Here is a 22,118-nt window from a genome sequence, read left to right as displayed (position 1 = left end):
ACGCATGGTCACTTGTGTCCAGTACTGAGGTTTATTCATAGCCAAAGGTGTAGAGTCAATTCCCTTCAAAGGAATAGGGACTTCAAGAGGCTCCAGACTAAACCCACAGCGATTGGCAAATTACCAATCCATAAGACTCAGGGCAGCGCCTGAATCCACATAGGCATCGACGGAAATGGATGATAATGAACAAATCAGAGTCACAGACAGAATGAACTTAGACTGTAAAGTACTAATGGCAACAGACTTATCAACCTTTTTTGTGCGTTTAGAGCATGCTGATATAACATGAGCTGAATCACCACAATAAAAGCACAACCTTTTTTTCCGCCTATAATTTTGCCGTTCACTTCTGGACTGAATTTTATCACATTGCATTATCTCAGGTGACGGTTCAGACGACACCGCCAAATGGTGCACAGGTTTGCGCTCCCGTAAACGCCGATCAATCTGAATAGAAATAGTCATAGACTCATTCAGACCAGTAGGCGCAGGGAACCCAACCATAACATCTTTAATGGCCTCAGAAAGGCCATCTCTGAACCTTGCAGCCAGGGCGCACTCATTCCACTGAGTAAGCACCGACCACTTCCGAAATTTTTGACAATAAATTTCTGCTTCATCTTGCCCCTGAGAGAGGGCCAACAAAGCTTTTTCAGCCTGAATCTCTTGGTTAGGTTCCTCATAGAGCAAACCCAATGCCAGAAAAAACGCATCCGCATTAAGCAACGCAGGGTCCCCTGGTGCCAATGCAAATGCCCAATCCTGAGGGTCACCCCGCAGGAAAGATTTAATAATCTTGACTTGCTGAGCAGGGTCTCCAGAGGAGCGAGATTTCAAAGAAAGAAACAACTTGCAATTGTTCCTAAAATTCAGAAAACGAGATCTATCTCCAGAAAAAAACTCTGGGACAGGAATTCTAGGTTCAGACATAGGAGCATGTACAACAAAATCCTGTATATTTTGAACCTTAGCGGCAAGATTATTCAGGCTGGAAGCCAAACTCTGGACGTCCATGATAAACAGCTGGGATCAGAGCCATTCAAAGATTAAGAGGAGGAGGAAGTAGCCAGGCTGCAATAAGGCTAGGCAGCAAGCTCTGAGGGGAAAAAAAAAAAAAAAAACTTCCTCAGACTACTTATCCTCCTACTTCAGCCAATACAATTAACACTTTGTGGGCCGGTTATACTGTCATGATCCCAATGGCAGGGGATCACTAAAGGACAAGCACAGATACAAACAAGCTCTAGGGCGATGGAACCTGAGCTGACCGCGACCCTGAACCTAACACACAAATAAAAGTAGCTGGGGAACGTGCCTACGATGATCCTAGACGTCTCGCTCCAGCCAAAGATCTAACTTCCCCTATTAGAAGAAACACAGACCTCTCTTGCCTCCAGAGAAATACCCCACAGAAATAGCAGCCCCCCACATATAATGACGGTGAAATGAGAGGAAAGCACATACGCAGTATGAAAACAGTTTCAGCAAAATGAGGCCCGCTAAAGCTAGATAGCAGAGGATACAAAAGTGAACTGCGCGGTCAGCGAAAAACCCTTCAAAAAACCATCCTGAAATTACTTGAACTCATGTGCCAACTCATGGCACATGAGGAGCAATTTCAGCCCACTAGAGCAACCAGCAGCAATAATCACATATCTGCAGGCTGGGCTAAAAACCAAATAAAGCAAAACACCAAAACAGGAAAATCCAAACTTAGCTTGACCAGAAGATTCTAGGAGCAGGGAGCAGAGGTAACAAGACACACTGGATACATTGATAACCGGCGAGGAAATGCCAGCAAAGCCAGGTTAAATAGGAAACTCCCATATCCTGATGGAACAGGTGGAACCCAGAGACCCAGGAAAGACAAGTCACCCAGTACCATCAGTAACCACCAGAGGGAGCCCAAAAACAGAACTCACAACAACCAACATCACATCCTATGCAAAAGACAACTGACAATTTCTGTTACTGGACGAGCTACTCCACTACCTTTCTTTGGCAGACGCACAGTGGTATGCCTTGTTGATGATGCCCAGAAAGAGCATGTGCTTGAGTGAATGGCAAGCGCAGTTTCAAGTGGCTTCTCCTCCTCTTTCTCCAACTCAACATCACATCCAGTACAGTCCACAGGGGTGGCACCCAAATTCCCCTTGCTTCCCCCCGCATCCCAACTCTCCAGCCGTACAGCTGACTGTACGGAACCCCAGATGGGTGAGTCTGAAGATCTGTTCACACAATCAATGCCATTGTCATCAGAAGTGTATTCAAAAGCTTCACAGAGCCAAGAGGAGGAAATCTGCACCTATGCCCAAATTTTTTTTATCTTGAATCCGAGGCAGGAAGAAGTAGGGTCCTAACAGCATCCTGACCCTCATCATCAGATGTTTACCCCTGGAGGGGGAGGTGATCCTGATGAGACTCAGATATCCGAGGCTCACATGGAATGTACTGTGCTGTCAGTGCAGGAAGAAGAGTAGGGTGACTTCAAGGGCAAGGAATGTGATAACACAAAGGATGATGATGATGAGGTGTTAGATCCCAGTTGGCATGGACATGTAGGCATGCAGCTGAGTAGGACATCTGAGGAGGAAGATGAGGAGGTTAAGTTGTGCCGTTTGTCAGAGACACGTAGTGATGCAGCCATGATAAGCAATTGATCCTTAGCCACAACTGTGCCTGTGACTAGCAGCGTCTGTGGGTCTAGAGCTCACAGGGATGGCAAGGGTTGCCTAGCCTGGGTCTTTTTGACATGGCAAAGGATGAGCCCACTCACGTTATATGCTAACTTCGCAAAAAAAAACCTGAGTCATGGTAAAAAGTGCAATAATTTGACTACTACATGTATGAACCTTCACATGCACAATCAACATGCTTTACTGTGGGAATCCCACTGCGCAAAAATGCAGACTAGCGGACCTCAACCACCATTAGCCACCCCATCAATTTCATCTGCTGTTGCTTCCTCCCTCTCCTTTGTTACCGTGCGAACTGAGAGTCCGCCGTCAGATGTAGCAGAAGCGAACATGCCTGCTATTTTTGACCGATCTTAGAGAATGAGCACACCACAACTTTCTCAATCCACCATATCATCTCTGCCTGCAGCTCTCTCACGGTTCAGCAGTTTGTCCGGTTTACCGTACTCTGCCCTCTCTTATCAATGCAGCCTGCCCATGGTTCTGCAGTTGTGGTCATGTAAAAAATTGTTTCCTCCTACGCATGACAAAGCTAAGAGGTTGAACTCCACCATCTCCAATCTGTTGGCCATGGCAATGCTGCCTTTCCACCTTTTAGATACAGACGGTTTCTAAAAGCTGATAGCCGTCGCAGTCCCCCAGTACCAATTACCCAATCGCCATTACTTTTCTAAGAAAGCCATGCCTGTGCAACACCAGCGTGTAGCAGAAAATATCACCCATTCCTTGACTTAATCTCTGTCTGCCAGTGTGCATTTCACCAGACACTTGGACGAGTAAGCATGGCCAAGGGCGTAACATCTTGCTGAGTGGACACTGGATAACTGGTGGATGTGGGTACTGATGCTGCCCCACAACTTCCTCCACTGCTTCTGCCTCCTCTATCTCCTCTAGGGCCTCCACCTGCCCCCTCAACCTCTGCCTTAACGAGTGCAGAGCGAATCCCCACCATCTCTGTACTGCACAGTCAAGGATCACAGCAATCAGGCAGTTTTCAAATTGATATGCCTTGGAGATCACAGTCATACAGCTGAAGAGTTGTGGACAGCTCTCCAGGCTGAGTTTGATCAATTGCTGTATCCGCTGATTCTACATCCAGGGAAGGCCATGTCTGATAGCGGTGCAAACCTGTTGGTGGCCCTACGGCGAGGCAAGCTCACACATGTGCCTTGCATGGCTCACGTCCTCAACCTAGTGGTACAGCGTTTTCTCCACCACAATCCTGGCCTGCGTGAGCTGCTCTAGAAAGCACGTAAGATGTGCTCATTACCGTTGTTCGCACCCCTCTGGTCATCAATTTGCATCGATAAAGAGGTCTTTTTCCATGCCAGTTAACAGGTTGATATGTGATGAACCGACACTGTGGAATTCCACTCTGCACATGTTGCAGTGACTGTGGCAGCAGCAACAAACCCTGACACAGTATGTCATGTCCTATAGACTGGGCCAACACAGTATGGATATAGCACATATCACGTTTACAGAGTGGGCACAAATTAAGGATCTCAGCACCCTTCTGCACAGATTTGAAATGGCTACTAAGATGGTTAGCGCTGACGCCGCCATCATCAGCATCATTATTCCAGTCATCTACAGTATATTATGGAGCAGACTTTGAATAGCGTGCGGGTGGAGATGATGGTCCCAGAAGAAGAGGAGGAAGCAGAGGAGGATGCGAAAGGGACAAAATTGTCTCTAAGATCAAGACTGTCGTCACACAGGTGGGCGCCAAGGGAGGGTGCATTACTGTGATTGGGGCTGGCGATAACAGACAAATTGTTATCGAAGTTGCAAGATCGGGGGAATAAATGGAGGAGGAAGAGGTGATGGGCAAGCAACTGTCAGATGAAGAAAATAATCCTCCCCTCTCTGTTGTTTGTGGTTGGCGGGAGGGGACAGAGAAAACGAGCCTACTTGTTACCTAGCCACCAACACAGTTGGCTTGGATCTCATGGTAGAGCGGGACATACGAGTGCCTTCTTACTGCAGTATCTGCAACATGATCCCTGTATAGTTATGATTAGGAATACTGCTGACTACTGGGTTGCCACTCTGTTAGATCCATGTTTTAAAACCAAATTTTGCTAGATGCTTCCTGCCCTGGAAAGGGACCTGAAAATGCTGGAATATTGAAACATGATTTTACACAACCTTAAGAAAGCTTTTCCCCAATACAGCAGGGAAGCACAAAGTTCGCATCACAGCTCTAGACTTCAAACCTCCAGCACGTCAATTTGTCAGCGCCAAAACATTAGCAGCAGCAGCACTCACAGAAGCAATTTCTGTGAGTCCTTTGACACTTTTTTTTAAGACCAACTCGTGCACCAGCACAACAGAGTCCAAGTCTTACATGTGGTGAATGAATGGAGAGGATGGTGCAGGAGTATCTAGAACTGAATATCAATACCATCAGGGAGGGTTTGGACACTTTCACATTTTGGTCTTACAAACCGCATGAGTGGCCTTAGCTCGCCTCATATTCCTTGGAGGTTTTATCCTGCCCGGCAGCCAGCGTTCGTTCAGAACTTGTCTTCAGCACTGCTGGTGTTGTCCTGATGGATAATCGCAGCCAACTGTCCCCTGAAAATGTAGACCGCCTAACTTTCATCAAGAGTAACAGTTCATAGATCTCCAAGGACTTTTGCACCCCAAACACAGACTGTACAGACTAGGTGATATTGCATTTTTTAGTTTGATGCATTAATTTCACATAACTGCACTTTGTGATGTCTTTAGTGTGGCTTCTGTGCCTGCTGCTGGTGCTTATGTTAACACAAATTTGTGGAAATGTGAACAGTCATGGTTGGTCTACATCTGCTGGGTTAGCTGTAGTGGAAGACGTGACGGTCCCAATTATACTATTCTATTCTCGTGACAGTTATTCCACCTTGGTGGTGTCAGGTCCTAATTTTTTAAAATGTGAAAACTACAGTTTGGGTGTCCATCTGCTGGATTGGGTGTAGTAGAAGACCTGTCAGTCCCTATTATACTATTTCTACTTTCGTGAAATTGATGCCACTTCTGTTGTGTAAGGCCCTAATTTGTTTACAGTACTGTTCAAAAGTTTAGGGTCACCCAGACAATTTTGTGTTTTCCATGAAAACTCATACTTTTATTAATCAAATGAGTTGCCAAATGAATTGAAAATCTAGTTCAGACATTGACAAGGTTAAAAAAAAAGATTTTTATTTGAAATAAAAATTTTCTCCTTCAAACTTTGTTTTCGTCAAAGAATGCTCCCTTTGCAGCAATTACAGCATTGCAGTCCTTTGGCAGTTAATTTGCTGAGGTAATCTGGAGAAATTTCATCCCATGCTTCCAGAAGCCACTCCCACAAGTTGGTTTGGCTTGATGGGCACTTTTTGCGTACCATACGGTCAAGCTGCTCCCACAACAGCTCAATGGGGTTGAGATCTGGCCACTCCATTACAGATAGAATACCAGCTGCCTGTTTCTTCCCTAAATAGTTCTTGCATAATTTGGAGGTGTGCTTTGGGTCATTGTACTGTTGTATGATGAAATTGGCTCCAATCACAAAAAAAAGGTGGTGGAGCAGGGAGAGGTAAGTATTGCAAGTGGTACAGCACTGTTCGAGCTGGGGGGAAACCCTCTCTCGTGGGCGGCGGTACTGGCACAGGGCCCCTCATATTTCGATGGTGTGTCTGATGTTGGGTGTGCAACACCTCCGTCAGAGACACTTTATTGTACTATGAGGGACCCTGTGCCAGTGCCGTCGCCCAAAAGTTGGCATACCCACCTGTCCAGGCAAACGGCACTCGCACGGGTGCTTGCGCAAAGTGGTGACCACGGCCCTCTGAGGGGAGTCAGACTATTTAGGGAGGTATAATAATGGCCTATGGTGGACATTCGGCAACTGCAAATGGAGGAATTGGAGCAGTCAGTAAGAGGAGGCCAAAAGCAAGACATTTTTCAGGCAAGCTATGTGTCAGCAGGGGAAGGTGGTGCAAAATAATTTGAAATCCATGATTGGTTCATTTTAATGAAGGTTAGATCATCAACATTTCAGGCAGCCAGACGAGTCCTTTTTTTGGTCAGAATTGAACCAGCAGCACTGAAGAATCTTTCTAATAGCACACTAGCAGCTGGGCAAGCGAGCTCCTGTAATGCATATTCTGCCAATTCAGGCCAGGTGCCTATTTTTGATGCCCAGTAATCAAAGGGGAATGACCTGTGAGGGAGAACATCGATAAGGGAGGAAAAATAGTTCGTAACCATACTGGACAAATGCTGTCTCTTGTCCTTTTGAATCAATGCCACAGTAACTGTCGTGTCTGTGGTCATTGCGAAATCACTCCACAACCTGGTCATAAAACCCCTCTGTCCAACGCCACTTCAGATTTGTGCACCTCTAACACCTCTGCCATGTTGCCCCTACAGCTTGTGTGAGAACCATCATCGCCGCTGTGTGCTGGGAATGCCTGAGCCAAACGGTCTACAAGAGTGGCTTGTTTGGTATCCAATATTTGCACAAGGTTCTCATATGGCATTATATTTTGTAATTTCCCTTTATATCATGGATCGAGGAGGCAGGCAAACCAGTAATCGTCATCGGTCATCATTTTTATAATGTGGGGGTCCCTTTATAGGATATGCAAGGCATAATCAGCCATGTGGGCCAATGTTCCAGGTGTCAATTCACTGCTTGTGCTGGGTTGAGGAGCACTTTCTTGCAAATCAACATCACTTTTCTCCCTCAAAAACCCTGTACCTGACCTTGCAACGCCACCAGTTTCTATTGCCCCCTTAGAAGCATATTCCTCCCATAAATATTCATCCCCATCCTCCTCCTCCTCTTTGTCCGCCACCTCGTCCAGGAGAGTTCCCTGAGCAGACAATGGCTGACTGTCATCAAGGCTTCCCTCCTCCTCGGCTGCAGACGCCTGCTCCTTAATGTGTGTCAAAGTTTGCATCAGCAGATGCATTAGTGGGATGCTCATGCTTATGATGGCATTGTCTGCACTTATGAGCCATGTGCATTCCTCAAAACACTAAAGGACTTGATAGAGGTCTTGTAGCTTCGACCACTGCACACCAGACATCTCCATGTCTGCCATCCAACTGCCTGCTCGTGTTTGTGCATCCTCCCACAAATACATTACAGTATGCCTCTGTTCGCACAGCCTCTAAAGAATGTGCAGTGTGGAGTTCCACCTTGTTGCAACGTCGATTATTAGGCGGTGCTGGGGAAGCTTCAGCGGTCGCTGATGGTTCAGCATACGGCTGGAGTGTACGGGCGACCGGCGGATGTGCGAGCAAAGGCTTCGCAGCTTCAGGAGCAGGGCTGGTAACCCCAGATAATTTTTCAGGAAGCACTGCACCACCAGGTTCAAGGTGTGAGCCAGGCAAGGTATGTGTTTCAGCTCTGAAATGGCTATGGCAGCCATAAAATTCCTTTCGTTATCACTGACTACCTTGCCTGCATCAAAATGTACACTGCCCAGCCATGACTGAGTTTCTTGCCGCAAGTACTCGGCCAGTACTTCCGCGGTGTGTCTGTTGTCACCCAAACACTTAATTTCCAACACAGCCTGCTGACGCTTACCACTAGATGTTCCATAATGTGACACCTCGTGTGCAACACTGGCAGCTGCGGATGGAGTGGTTGTGCGACTGCGCTCGCTCGCGCAAGTGCATGCTGGTTAAATGTCTATGCATGCACATTGTATTTAAATGTTGGACATTCTTCCCTCTGCTAAAGGTCTTTGAGCATTTCTTACAGATAACTTTGCGCTGATCATTTGGATCTTGGTTAAAAAATTCCCACAATGCACTCTTCCTACTATCGAATACCTTTTCAGGCATTGCAAGCTGTTCTCCTTTCACCGGTCGGCCACACTGTCCTAAAAGTGTTTTTGGTTTTGTCAAACGTTTTTGGCCAGATACGGGCCTGCCAGATGAAAGCTGTTGCGATGTAGATACCTGCTGCGAATCATCCTCCTCCGCTTCAGAGCTATTGCCAGTGGCACCCTAGTTCCCCCAATGGCTGCCAATCTGGGTCAACAACTGGGTCATCTATCAGATCCTCTTCAATGTCATGTGCACCTTCCTCTGTGTCACCGTGTAAGGTGCTATAGCGTTCGGGACGGGGCACAATAGTCTCATCAGGGTCAGATTCTGGCTCAGTACACTGTGAGGACAATGTAGTGATCTGCGTCAATGGAACAGCATAAAAATCTAGCTGTGGCTGTGCATCTGTGCACTCCATGTCCGATTCATCTTGTAATGGCCTGTTAACTATTTCCCTTTCTAACCCTGGCACGGTATGTGTAAAGAGCTCCATGGAATAAACTGTAGTGTCGCCTGCTGCATCCTTCACTTTTGCTTTGGGTGAAGGACACAACGAAGCGACTTGTTCCTAACCGGGAGCATCCACTGACGACTCGCTGCTTTTATATTTCAAACTTTCTGAAGAGGAGGCGAAAGAGCTAGAGGCTGAGTCAGCAAGGAAAGCCAAAACTTTTTCCTGCTGCTCCGGCTTTAAAAGCGGTTTTCGCACTCCCAGATAAGGAAGCCTTTGAGGCCTTGTGTAGCCAGACAATGACGCTGGCTCACCACCTCCAGCCTTAGGTGCTATTTTGCTTTTCCACTACCATCAGATGCTCCACCACCACCACCATCAGTACCAGCTGGCAACGACCGCCCACGGACTCTTCCTCCAGACTTTCTCATTTTGGGGAAAATCTAACCAAAATAACAACTGTTATATGGTACTGTTAAACAAGGTAGAAGGTGTATATAAATTTAAATCTCCCTTTTTTGGGGGGAGACTGCAGCAAAAAACAGGCCCTGTGTAATACACTACACAATGTAAGTGGCAGAACGTGGCTGGCAGATATACGACAAACAAAACTGGCGTATAGAAACTTGTTGTCAATTTAAATCTCCCTTTTTTGGGGGGAGAGTGCAGCAAAAAACAGGCCATGTGTATTACACTACACAATGTAAGTGGCAGAATGTGGCTGGCAGATATACGACAAACAGAATTGATGTATAGAAACTTGTTGTCAAATTAAATCTCCCTTTTTTGGGGGGGAGACTGCAGCAAAAAACAGGCCCTGTGTATTACACTACACAATGTAAGTGGCAGAACGTGGCTGGCAGATATACAACAAACAGAAGTGACATATAGAAACTTGTTGGCAATTTAAATCTCCCTTTTAGGTGGGGAGACTGCAGCAAAAAACAGGCCCTGTGTATTAGGCCGGGGACACACACAACGTATAAAAAAACGGTCCGTTTTTGACGGACGAGAATCGCACAAATTTTTACAAAACAGTCATCCGAGTGCAGTGCGAGGATGCGATTTTCTCGCATCAAATGATCCGTTTGACATCCGTGTGACATCCGTATGGCTTCCGTATGGCGAGAATTTCTCGCAGGCTTGCAAAATGGACATATAACGGTTTTTCCACCTGAAAAAATTTAAATCATCACCAAGAACATTATTTAATGGCCCAAAACACAGGTGCTACCCACCAATCTATGCAGTAGAGTCCCTGCTTGTGTTGATGCACTTCGGATTGATGAGCAACATGTCTGATCGACTGACTTTCAACACCACAGAGCGTGTGCTTTTCAACTGGGTACTTTCCCAACGTTTTGGCCAGCCATACCCAGTTATTGTAGATCCGAGGAGGCGGAGACGGATGTGGGTACATCCACTCATCAAACAACGTATCAATAAAGGCCATTTCAGCCGTCTGTATGCTGCTCTGAGGACTAATCCGGACAAGTTCTTCAACTATTGTCGGATGAGGATTCAAACCTTTGACATTTTGTTGGAGATTTTGCGTCCAGGGATCACGAAGAAGGACACCATGATGCGCAAATCTATTTCAGCTGAGGAGCGCCTTATCCTTACCTTGCGGTATGCCTTAATACTAATTGACCCAATATGTTACTCATTTTTTTGTCGATACCCCTTCTTCAAATTATATACTTAAATGGTTAAGTAACTTCAACATAATTTTTACTTATTTTCTTAATGTAATTTTTTTAAAAGATCAAAGCCATAGTTTTTTTTTTTTTTTAATTTAAAAAAAGTGTTTGATTGCCCCATATCACCCTGTATTGTGTTAATTTTATCTTTGATAAAAATATTATTTTGTCTTTTAGCTTCCTTGCCACTGGCCTATCATATGCGGCCCTGCATTTAGAGTTTTTATTGGGCAAATCTACAATTTCTGGGATTGTGCGGGATACATGCACGGAAATCTGGAGAAGACTCCATCAAGAGGTGATGCCTGAACCAAAAATTGCAGACTGGTTACGTATTGCTCAAGGATTTCAGGACACATGCCAGTTTCCGCACTGTATTGGGGCTCTTGACGGAAAGCACATCCGTGTGCGTAAGCCGTCAGGTTCAGGGACCCAATTCTATAATTATAAACAGTTTTTCTCTGTAGTGCTGTTGGCCCTAGTCGACAGCAACTACAGGTTTATAATTGTAGATATTGGGGCCTATGGGAGAACTGGAGACTCTAGAGTCTTCAGTTCTTCCATTATGGGTCGGCGGCTGCGCAACAATGAATTGGATCTCCCACCCCCAAGTCACATACCAGGTGCTAATTTGGATGCGGTGCCTTACATGATGGTAGCAGATGAGGCCTTTCAATTATCAAGGAACGTCATGAGACCCTATCCACGGAGAGGCCTGGACTACCGGCGCAGAATCTTTAATTTGCGTCTTTCCCGTGCCCGCCGTCTGGTCGAGTGTTCATTTGGAATTCTCAGTGCAAAATGGCGGGTCCTTCAGTCTGCAATCCAACTGAGTGAAGGCAATGTAAATGGTGTGATAAAAGCATGTGTTGTTCTTCACAACTTTACAAGAGACCATGATTGCCCATCATCTGCTGCAGATGACATTGATTATGCAAATACTGTCTTGACAACTACACGTGTTCGTCCTTCACGTCGTCAGCCCTCTGGCCTAAAAGTTCGTGATGTTTTAACCAATTTTTTTGTGTCACCAGAGGGATCTACGGTTTGGCAAGACAATGCTGTTTTGCCTTAATTTTTGATTAGATTCTAAGTTAATAAATCACATAATTTCCTTCAGAAATTGGTGTAATATGTATCTGATGATGAAAAGATGTAAGTGTGTAAAGCTGACAAATCATGTATGTAGCTGGACCAAGACATAAGACTGTTTTCAGAACAAATTTTTACTGCTCTGCGCATATATATATGCATTCCCAAAACATATTTCAATTTTCATATGTAATTTAAACAAAACAAACAACACAGCTTTACATGCCATGGTCACAAAAAACTAAGGCCAACAAAAGGCCAAAATGACAGGCAAAATCTAACATCCAAAACATTACAGGTTATGGTAGGTTGGGGGTGGTGATGGTGATGGCGGGTGTCCAGCATGTACGGAACTTGGCGTGGGTGGTTGACCAACCACTCTGTCTACCTGTGTTATTGCAGATAGAAATTGCGGGTGTTGCTGCAAGCTGCGATCATGTGTATGACCTAACACTTGATGTGGAGGGTAGAAGGGCATCAAGTCCTGGCTACTGGCTTGACCCATTTGTTCCGAACCCCCAATATGACCATGTCGAGCAGACACATGTTGGGACCAGCCTCCAAACATGTGTCTGTTCAAGTGGTCAAATTGGGGATGTGCTGCAAAATCATAAATACCCCTGTTTTGGCCTTGTTGTGTGGTTTGTGCAGGCTGTGGAGCTATAGGTTGCGGGGGTGGTGCTGACACAGTTTGTGATTGGTCCTGTGGAAGGTCTTGCACCGCCAGAAGGTTGGTAGATGACATTTGCCACCGTTCAAGATAATTAAAGATATTAGTCGGGTTGTTTGGGGGTGTTGCCGCATCTAGCAAAATTTGGATGCAACCTCTGGTCCGCAGCCTGAGCGAGCGGGGAATGGGACGTAAATAGCGGGCAAGACTGCGGAAGTAAGCTTCCTCCCCATCATCATTGGCAGCTCGGGACAAATAGTCCAACACCCCGGTATCAACTTGCCTCCTGGTGCCAATGTTCAAAGCCACCCTTCTGCGACGACCACGGTTTGGTCTGGTAGTAGGCTGTGGTGATGTATCCAGAGCCAATGTTGGACTGCTGCTCTGGCCTCCTTCATCAACCTCAGGATTTGCCTCCTGTGGAGCGGTAGACGCTGCTGCTGGTTGTGGTGGTGGGGGAGGGTGGTTGCTGCCTGTTGCTTGCCCAGATGGTCCAGCCAATTCTGCATCTTCAGCAACAGGGTCAATCAGCAACTCAGAGTCAGATCCAGTCTCTCTTTCAGTCAGATTTGACTCTGTTCTGTATTTCACAAAACATTATTTATATTAAAAAATACATACATATTCACATCATAAAATGTGTTAAATATTTGTACACATGCATGCACTTACGGTCGTAGCTCCATCACCGGGGCAAGAAAATTTAGGCGGTCATAATAAAGGTATTTCCTTTTTTTGGGGGCTGCATCACCACTCCGCCCATGAACTTGACGCTCACGCCGGTATTGGTCCCGGCAACTCCGCCAGCGTCTATTTACATCATTGACTGCAAATATACAAAACATTTGAGATAAATATCACACACAAACAGTTACAGGCTTTGCAAAAACACATGGGCTAGGGGGACATAAAATTCCTTTGGCCCTATATTAACGGACTATAGCTAAATTAATTTAAAGCCATATTTGTGTCTCTTGGGAATGTTTTGGCATCTTCAACCAAGAGCATGGATGATTTACTAACATCATAAGCAAAACACATATGATGCTTTCAGGCTTGCATGAAAAAAAAAACATTTGAAGAATGGTACTTACATATTTCTTGCTGAACCTCTTGAGGTCGCTCATCAAAATCGGGGAACATGTGGCGACATATTGCCCTCCATGCTGCGTCTTTACGTGCACGGTCTGCATAATGGTCCCATAATTCGGGCCTATCATGGACCAGAGCAATGAGCATCTCCACATTAATATGCCTGGCCATGCTGCTACTACAGAACACTCCGTGGAGGCGTGCTTCCTGGTTTGCAATCCAGCGTGGGCCTGAAATTAGCATTCCAAAGCTTCCTGATAATGGATGATTCAATTTCCTGTCACCTGGAGAAGTCTTCCGTATTTCTCGCAATGCACACGCATGGTCCGTATGTAATCCGATGTTTTCTCGCACCCATAGACTTTCATTGGCGAGTCTCGCCCGAGATACGCTGACAATCGCAGCATGCTGCGATTTCACTCGGATCCTGAATACGGCCGAGAAAATATCGGATGATGGGAGCTGCCCCATAGATTAACATTGGGGCGAGTGCTATGCGATTTTTTATCGCATTGCACTCGTCCGTATTACGGTCTAGTGTGACCCCGGCCTTATGCAGCGCCTCAGAGATCTGGTCGTTGCAGTATGACACTCTGCCGCTAAGGAGAGTGATGGTACGTCTGATGGCACTAAAGGAGTTCTGACCAGGTATCACAAACACACATGACACTTCACACTCCGGCCACCAGGGGGAGTGGTTCTATCTAGTAGGCCACTCTTCACACTCTGGTAAAACTGGGGGTTGGACAGGAAGTTAGTCAGAAAGAGCCCGGGAGAGCTAGAGAGAGGACCTGTCAGGGATGGGATCCTGACAGCGGGCTAGAAAGGAGAACAGAACGTTGCGGAGCCGCGCCTGCACTACCTTGCGGCGTTATTCTAGAAAGGACACGAAGCGAAGTTGATTGTGGAGAAGTGAGAAGCGGAATCACAGTGTAAAGGAGTTAGAGCCAGTAGGAGTCATGCCGTGAGACCGAGGCAACATCCTTCTGAGGCGCATAGCGGTGGCCGGAGCACCGAGAAAGTAAGAGACTTTACGCATTACTTCAACACGGCAGGGCAGCTAATTATAGGTTGGCTGTCTCACCTAAATCACCTAAGCAGACAAAGGAGGCAACTGTGGGAGAGGGGCGTCTCTAGGGTCCCAGAATAACTCCAGGCCTACCCGTCATATGGGTGCATCCTAACCATATCACCTGGGGGACGAAGAGAGAGAAAGAACAACGAACACAGAGACAACAGTTGTGAGGACTATCCCGTGGTGCTCAGCAGGGCAGGACTACAACACACAGGCGGTGAAGTGCCGATTACGGAAGTGGAACTCCGACACCGTCGGATTAACAGGAAGGAAGAACGGCCATGTCAGACCCAGGAGAAGTGGCAGCCACAGCCGCGGGGGCACTTCCAGACCCCATAGTAGACGCAGGCGCGGGCCTGGTACCACCGCCGGAAGCCGCGGGGCCTGCTGCTCCCACCGGCCAGCTGGACACTGCTGCAGCCACAACAGCCATAATGCCCTTCTCCATGCCGTACCTACCAGGGGCCACCTGGCTTCCGCGATACTCCGGAGAAGCCCACACGTTCACTGACTTTAAAGAGGGGATTTGCAGCCTGCTTGAGTTTTATCCCCTGACGGAGCCTCAGAAGGTTCATATGATAACTGGACAGCTCTTTGGCGCATCTTTGAGAGAAGCGAAGTCCTGGCCCGCCGCGGATAAAAAAACTGCACAGCAGGTCCTTGCAAAGCTAAAAACCCCCTTTGACACCCGCACCGCTACGGAAATTAAATTGGCATTCTATGGGTGCAAGCAGAGGCCGCAGGATAGCTTACGGGACTATGCCCTTAATCTTCAGGAGGCACTGCGGGCCATCAAGCAGATGCAAGATGAAGATAAACTCCTGAAAGAGCGGTTCATCGAGGGGCTCCTGTGCAGTAACCAAAGGACTCAACTATATTTCTTAGCCATGCAGAACCCAGACCTGACCTTTGCGCAATTCAAAGATAAAGCCATCCAAGCGCTCCCAGAGCGACAGCCCAGCCGTGCTGTACTCCCCAGGCATCAAGCTCTCACGTACCACCAGGAGGTGGTGCCAGAAACACCCGTTTCTGCCGAGGCAGATGCCCAGACTCTGGATGACGACTCCCCTGCAGGACTACGCCTCCAGATGCAAGAGCTGACCAAGAGCGTTGCTGCCCTAGCTCGGACCATCCAGTCCCAACAGGAGGCCCCCAAGGAGATGATCCAGCTGGCTTCCAGACCGGAGGATGTCCCCTGGCAACGACAGAGGAGGATCCCGTCGACCAGAGGCCGAGGCGACGATCGCTTCCATCGGGATGGATGACCGATTTGCCGCCGCTGTCACCAAGTGGGCCATCTTGCAAGGTACTGTACTTTAAACGAGCAACCCCTGGGACAAGGGGCCAACCCCCAGGAATAGGACGATCAGGCCCGCAACATTGGAGAGCCAAATACGTCGGAGGGTGACCAGTTCTCCCCATCGTGATCGATGGTATCCCTATGAACGCTCTGTTGGACACCGGTTCCCAGGTGACGACTATGCGCTACGTCCTCTATAAATGCTATTGGGAGGACACCGACATTACCCGTGGCCCCAATGACGATTTCACCATCATAGCTTGTAATGGTCAGCCACTGCCACAAGTGGGGTATAAGGAGGTCACCATCAAAGTGGGGCGGGTAGAATTGGAGGCCCAGGGCATTGTTATTGTTGATATTGATCGACGTGAATGTAACCCCATGATGACTATCGGTACTAATGTTATAGAAAATTGTCTTGCAGAATTTATTGTCTTGTTGCAGCAGGTAGCCGAAACAGCTGGTCACAGCGAACAGCGTGCCTTGCAGAAAGAGATCAGAGCTCTGATGCAGAGACAGCAGGTGGAATTGACCGGTGGTGAAATTGGTCGGGTCACAGTGAGTGATTCAAACCCCATTGCGATACCCCCCAGGAGTGAGATGTTGATATGGTGTCGGGCAGCCATAGGCCTTAGGGGTAAAAATTATCAGGCCCTAGTGGAGCCGGTGTATTCAGATAACCGGCCTACTCTCCTGACAGCCAGAGGGGTGGTCGACGTCCGCCAAGGGAGGGTGCCAGTACGCGTCCTTAACTGCGGGGAAGAGGAAGTCCACCTAACTAAATATGTCACACTTGCCAAGCTGTTTACTGTTAGTAATAGTGTGATACAGGCACCCGGGCCCTTGGATCCGTCCAAGTCGGCGGAGGACAACGGCTCTGCAGAGCAATCAAAAGATTGGTGCCAAGAATTACATGTGGGCACTGATGCCACTCCATCTCACCAGATACAGGGGGCCTACAGGGTGGTTCACGAGTATGAGCGGGTATTCAGCAAACACCCCCTTGATTTCAGGCGGGTAAAAGGGATTCAACATCACATCCCCACAGGAGATCACCCACCCGTAAAAGAAAGATACTGTCCTGTACCCCCAGCTCATTATCAGTGTGCCAAGGACATGTTAGGAGAGATGAAGGAGGCTGGGGTAGTGAGAGACAGCTGTAGCCCCTGGGCAGCTCCGATAGTCCTCATTAGAAAGAAAGATGGCACCATAATAATAATAATAATAATAATCTTTATTTATATAGCGCCAACATATTCCGCAGCGCTTTACAGTTTAACAGTTTCAAACACAAAAGTCATAAGTAACAACGTTAACAATACAATAATTAAAGCAAAATAAGACGACCCTGCTCGTGAGAGCTTACAATCTACAATAAGGTGGGGGAGATACAAAGTACAGGTGTGTATTTACAATGATGTATTTACAATGATGGTCCAGCCATCTTCAGGGGGTGGGGGATAGATTGAGATAGTGAATGGGCTACACACACACACAAACATAAAATGACTTTGATTAGTGAACGTGATAGGCCGCTCTGAACAAATGTGTTTTGAGCGAGCGCCTAAAACTATGCAAATTATGGATGGTCCTAATATCTTGGGGTAGAGCATTCCAGAGGATTGGCGCAGCACGGGAGAAGTCTTGGAGTCGGGAGTGGGAGGTATGGATTAGTGCAGAGGTTAATCGAAAGTCATTTGCAGAGCGCAGTGGTCTGTTAGGGTGATAGACAGAAATGAGGGAGGAGATGTAAGGGGGTGCCGCACTGTGGAGAGCTTTGTGGGTGAGAACAAGTACTTTGAATTGTATCCTGTAATTAATGGGTAGCCAGTGTAACGACTGGCGAAGAGCGGACGCGTCCGAGTAACGATTAGCCAGATGGACGACCCTGGCTGCTGCATTAAGGATGGACTGGAGAGGGGAAAGTCGAGTGAGGGGGAGGCCAATTAATAGAGCGTTACAGTAGTCCAGGCGGGAGCGGATCAGGGCGACAGTGAGGGTTTTAGCTGTCTCCATGGTGAGAAAAGGGCGGATTCTAGAGATGTTCTTTAGGTGTAAGGGGCACGAGCGGGCAAGAGATTGTATATGGGAGGTGAAGGAGAATGAGGATGTGTGTGGATTATAGGCAATTAAACCGCATTACACATAAGGACGCATATCCCCTACCCAGGATAGAGGAGTCCTTGGCTGCCTTAAAGTCCGCTAACTACTTTTCTACCTTAGATCTCACCAGTGGGTACTGGCAGGTTCTCGTGGTGGAGGCGGACAAGGAAAAGACGGCCTTCACGACACCGATGGGCCTCTGCAAATTCAACTACATGCCTTTCGGATTGTGTAATGCTCCGGGAGCATTCCAGAGGATGATGGAGTGCTGTCTGGGGCATAAGAACTTTGAAACCGTGTTGCTATATCTGGACGATGTCATTGTCTTCTCCAAGACCTATGAAGACCACTTGAAGCACCTGGCCGAGGTGTTTGAAGCTCTGTCCAATCTCGGCTTAAAGGTGAAACCGTCCAAATGCCATCTGCTAAAACCCAAAGTGCAGTACCTGGGCCATGTGGTGAGTGCCGAAGGAGTGGCCCCAGACCCCGACAAAGTCACGGTGATCAAGGACTGGCCAAAGCCCGGTAACCTCCATGAAGTCCGGCAATTCCTCAGGTTGGTGGGTTACTACCGGAGGTTTATCAAGGACTTCACCAAGAAGGCCACGCCATTACAAGACCTGTTGGTGGGCCAGTCCAAGAAACCCAAGGGCAAAAATGCCCCATTCAACTGGAACGACGAACTGGAAGGATCGTTCACCTGCTTAAAGTTGGCGCTGACGGGAGAAGAGGTGCTGGCTTACCCTGAGTACGACCAGCCATTTGTACTGTATACTGATGCCAGCAATGTGGGACTGGGAGCCGTGCTATCCCAAGTCCAGAAGGGTAAGGAGAGAGTAATCGCTTATGCCAGCAGGAAACTTCACCCCACCGAAAGGAACCCTGACAACTACAGTTCCTTTAAGCTGGAGTTCCTCGCCGTTGTTTGGGCCGTGACGGAGAGGTTCAAGCACTACCTGGCCTCCACGAAATTCACTGTCTTCACAGATAATAACCCATTAACGCACTTGGACACAGCAAAACTCGGGGCCCTGGAGCAGCGGTGGATGGCCCGGTTGTCCAACTACGACTTCACCATCAAATTCCGGGCAGGGCACAAGAATGCGAATGCCGATGCCTTGTCACGCATGCCTCACTTGCCCGAAACGGAGGAAGACCCAGAAGCATTTGAAGAGATGGAACTGCCCGCTTTACATTGCCCCAAGGCGACTCAGTGTTCTCATCAGGTGGAGTATAGGCGCAAGAGTAAACAGGGTGCCCCGTTGAACCCCCTGCCCCATCATGGGTGGGCAGAGAACCAGGATGGTGACCCTGCGGTCTGTCGGGTGAAAGAGCTCCTGACGCAGGCAGGATTGCATCCCGGCCCGGATGATTCACTGGAGACATTACAGCTGTGGAAAGAGAGGAGCAAGCTGTTTATTCACGATGGAAGGCTGTGCCGGAGGAATATCGACCCACGCACTCATGAATTGGTGTGGCAGATCGTGGTCCCAAGACAAGATGTGCCTATGGTCCTGGGGGCATACCACGATGGGACGGGACACTTCGGATGGAAGAAGCTGGAGAGGCTACTCCGTGGGAGGTTTTACTGGATTGGCATGAAGAAAGCCATTGAGAAGTGGTGTCGAGAGTGTGGCCCCTGTAGCTTACGCAGGAAGGATCGCGACAGCCAACGGGCGCCCCTGCAACCCATCGTCACCAAACGACCGCTCGAGTTGGTTGCGTTGGACCACGTGAAGTCAACGCCCAGCCGGTCAGGCTATACCTACGCTCTCACCATCGTGGACCACTACTCCAGATTCCTGATAGTCGTGCCGGTCAAGGATCTAACGGCTAGGACAGCTGCCAAAACCTTCCAGCAGTACTTCTGTAGACCCCATGGGTACCCGGAGAAGGTACTAACCGATCAGGGGCCAGCATTTAAGGCGGAGGTGTTCCAGGAGTTCTGTGATCTGTACGGGTGTAAGAAGATCAGAACCACGCCGTACCATCCACAAACCAACGGGATGTGTGAGAAAATGAACCAGGTAGTGATCGACTTGCTGAAGACCTTACCTGTGGAGGAACGGAACTTGTGGCCCACAAAGTTGCCAGACCTGGTGGATATGTACAACCACATCCCAGTGAATTCCACCAATTGCACCCCAGCATACCTGATGCACGGGAGGTCTAGAAAGTTTCCTGTGGACCTGGACATGGGGGTCCTGAACCCCGAAGGTATCTCGCCCAATGCGGATTGGGATACGGATAGGCAGCAAAAGTACCGCAAGGTACAGGAATGTGTGGAAAGAAGCCTTGCCCAAGCCAGACAGAAATAAGAAAGGGACTACAACCAGCATGCCCCTGCGGCTCCCTTGTCCCCTGGAGAGCAAGTACTCAAATGGAAAAGGAGGCTACACAAGCTGGATGACCAATGGGAAGCGGAACCATATACCATTCTGCCATCTGATTTCGACAATACAAAGCTCTGTCTCATCAGCAAAGATGGAGGGGAAACCTCAACGGCAATATCCAGGGACCACCTTAAGATATGCCCTGATAAACTGAGAGGTGAGGAAGCCGACCCTGAGATGACTCCGGCCGCGGAAGGAGAAAAGATGATACACACTGTTCTCGGTGACTTTCCCCAGTCTTGGACGCAAATAAATCAGGCCATCATGGTACCTGTCCTGACGTTTTGCCAACTGACCCCGCCAGAACTAGATGTGGAGCCAGGTCATCCAGATCCGCCATCACAACAGACCTCACCAGAAGATGCCATGCCAACTGCTGAACCGACAAGTCTTCCCTCCGCTACTGGTGAACCTGCCATGCCCATCGGTAGTAGTGGCGGTTTTGAGAACTCCAACGTGCCAGTACTGCCCAGACTCACTAGGAGTGTAGCTAGAAGACAGTGTATTACACCAGCGATAGCAGCCCTGCACTGCGGAGGTCCACATGTAGCACCCAGAATCAGACTCCCCTTCGCTACAAAGCTTGGAGATACTAATGATAAGTGCTATTGTAAATATCTTTGTTACAAGTTTAAAAATGGACAACGGAGTAATGGACAGTGAATTGCTCCAAAAACTTCACAGGGGCCCCTTTGATTACCCAGGGTCCCTGCTGCTTTAAAGTGGCACCCAACTGAACTGAGAGTCATGAACTGTGTGTGACCAAACTTTTGCAACGTTCAAACGTCTTCACCTCCCGTAAAGGGAAGTACTGTTATGTTTATTTATTCATACTGTTTCACAAATTTCATATGTTTTATGTTAACATGTATTGTTGATCTTCTTCTTCCCAGTCCAGGAGTACTGGATTTAACCGGGGGGAGTGCAGCGCCCCAGAGGTCTGGTCGTTGCAGTATGACACTCTGCCGCTAAGGGGAGTGATGGTATGTCTGATGGCACTAAAGGAGTTCTGACCAGGTATCACAAACACACATGACACTTCACACTCCGGCCACCAGGGGGAGTGGTTCTATCTAGTAGGCCACTCTTCACACTCTGGTAAAACTGGGGGTTGGACAGGAAGTTAGTCAGAAAGAGCCCGGGAGAGCTAGAGAGAGGACCTGTCAGGGATGGGATCCTGACAGCGGGCTAGAAAGGAGAACAGAACGTTACGGAGCCGCGCCTGCACTACCTTGCGGCGGTATTCTAGAAAGGACACGAAGCAAAGTTGATTGTGGACAAGTGAGAAGCGGAATCACAGTGTAAAGGAGTTAGAGCCAGTAGGAGTCGTGCCGTGAGACCGAGGCAACATCCTTCTAAGGTGCATAGCGGTGGCCGGAGCACCGAGAAAGTAAGAGACTTTACGCATTACTTCAACCTTTGCAGGGCAGCTAAGTATAGGTTGGCTGTCTCACCTAAATCACCTAAGCAGACAAAGGAGGCAACTGTGGGAGAGGTGCGTCTCTAGGGTCCTAGAATAACTCCAGGCCTACCCGTCATATGGGTGCGTCCTAACCATATCACCTGGGGGACGAAGAGAGAGAGAAAGAACAACGAACACAGACACAACAGTTGTGAGGACTATCCCATGGTGCTCAGCAGGGAATGACTACAACACACAGGCGCTAGTGGGTAGGCACTGATTTCCACCTGCAAAGGAAACTCTGGATGTGCCATCGGACCGGCCGGTCTCAGC

At 48.1% G+C, this 22,118-nt stretch overlaps 1 protein-coding gene across 1 annotated transcript; it reads right to left on the bottom strand.

The window, feature by feature from the left end:
- Positions 1-12,042: 12,042 nt before the first annotated feature.
- LOC138643326 (uncharacterized) lies at positions 12,043-13,251 on the bottom strand. The gene is made up of 2 exons (XM_069732256.1): positions 13,093-13,251; positions 12,043-13,000 (listed from the first exon to the last, which is right to left on the bottom strand). The coding sequence occupies exons 1-2, from the start codon at positions 13,104-13,106 to the stop codon at positions 12,043-12,045; spliced, it is 972 nt and encodes a 323-aa protein (XP_069588357.1). The 5' UTR covers positions 13,107-13,251.
- Positions 13,252-22,118: the final 8,867 nt, after the last annotated feature.

Source organism: Ranitomeya imitator, chromosome 6, assembly GCF_032444005.1.
Source record: "Ranitomeya imitator isolate aRanImi1 chromosome 6, aRanImi1.pri, whole genome shotgun sequence".
Taxonomy (NCBI): domain Eukaryota; kingdom Metazoa; phylum Chordata; class Amphibia; order Anura; family Dendrobatidae; genus Ranitomeya; species Ranitomeya imitator.
This window is presented reverse-complemented; position numbering and strand designations above follow the sequence as displayed.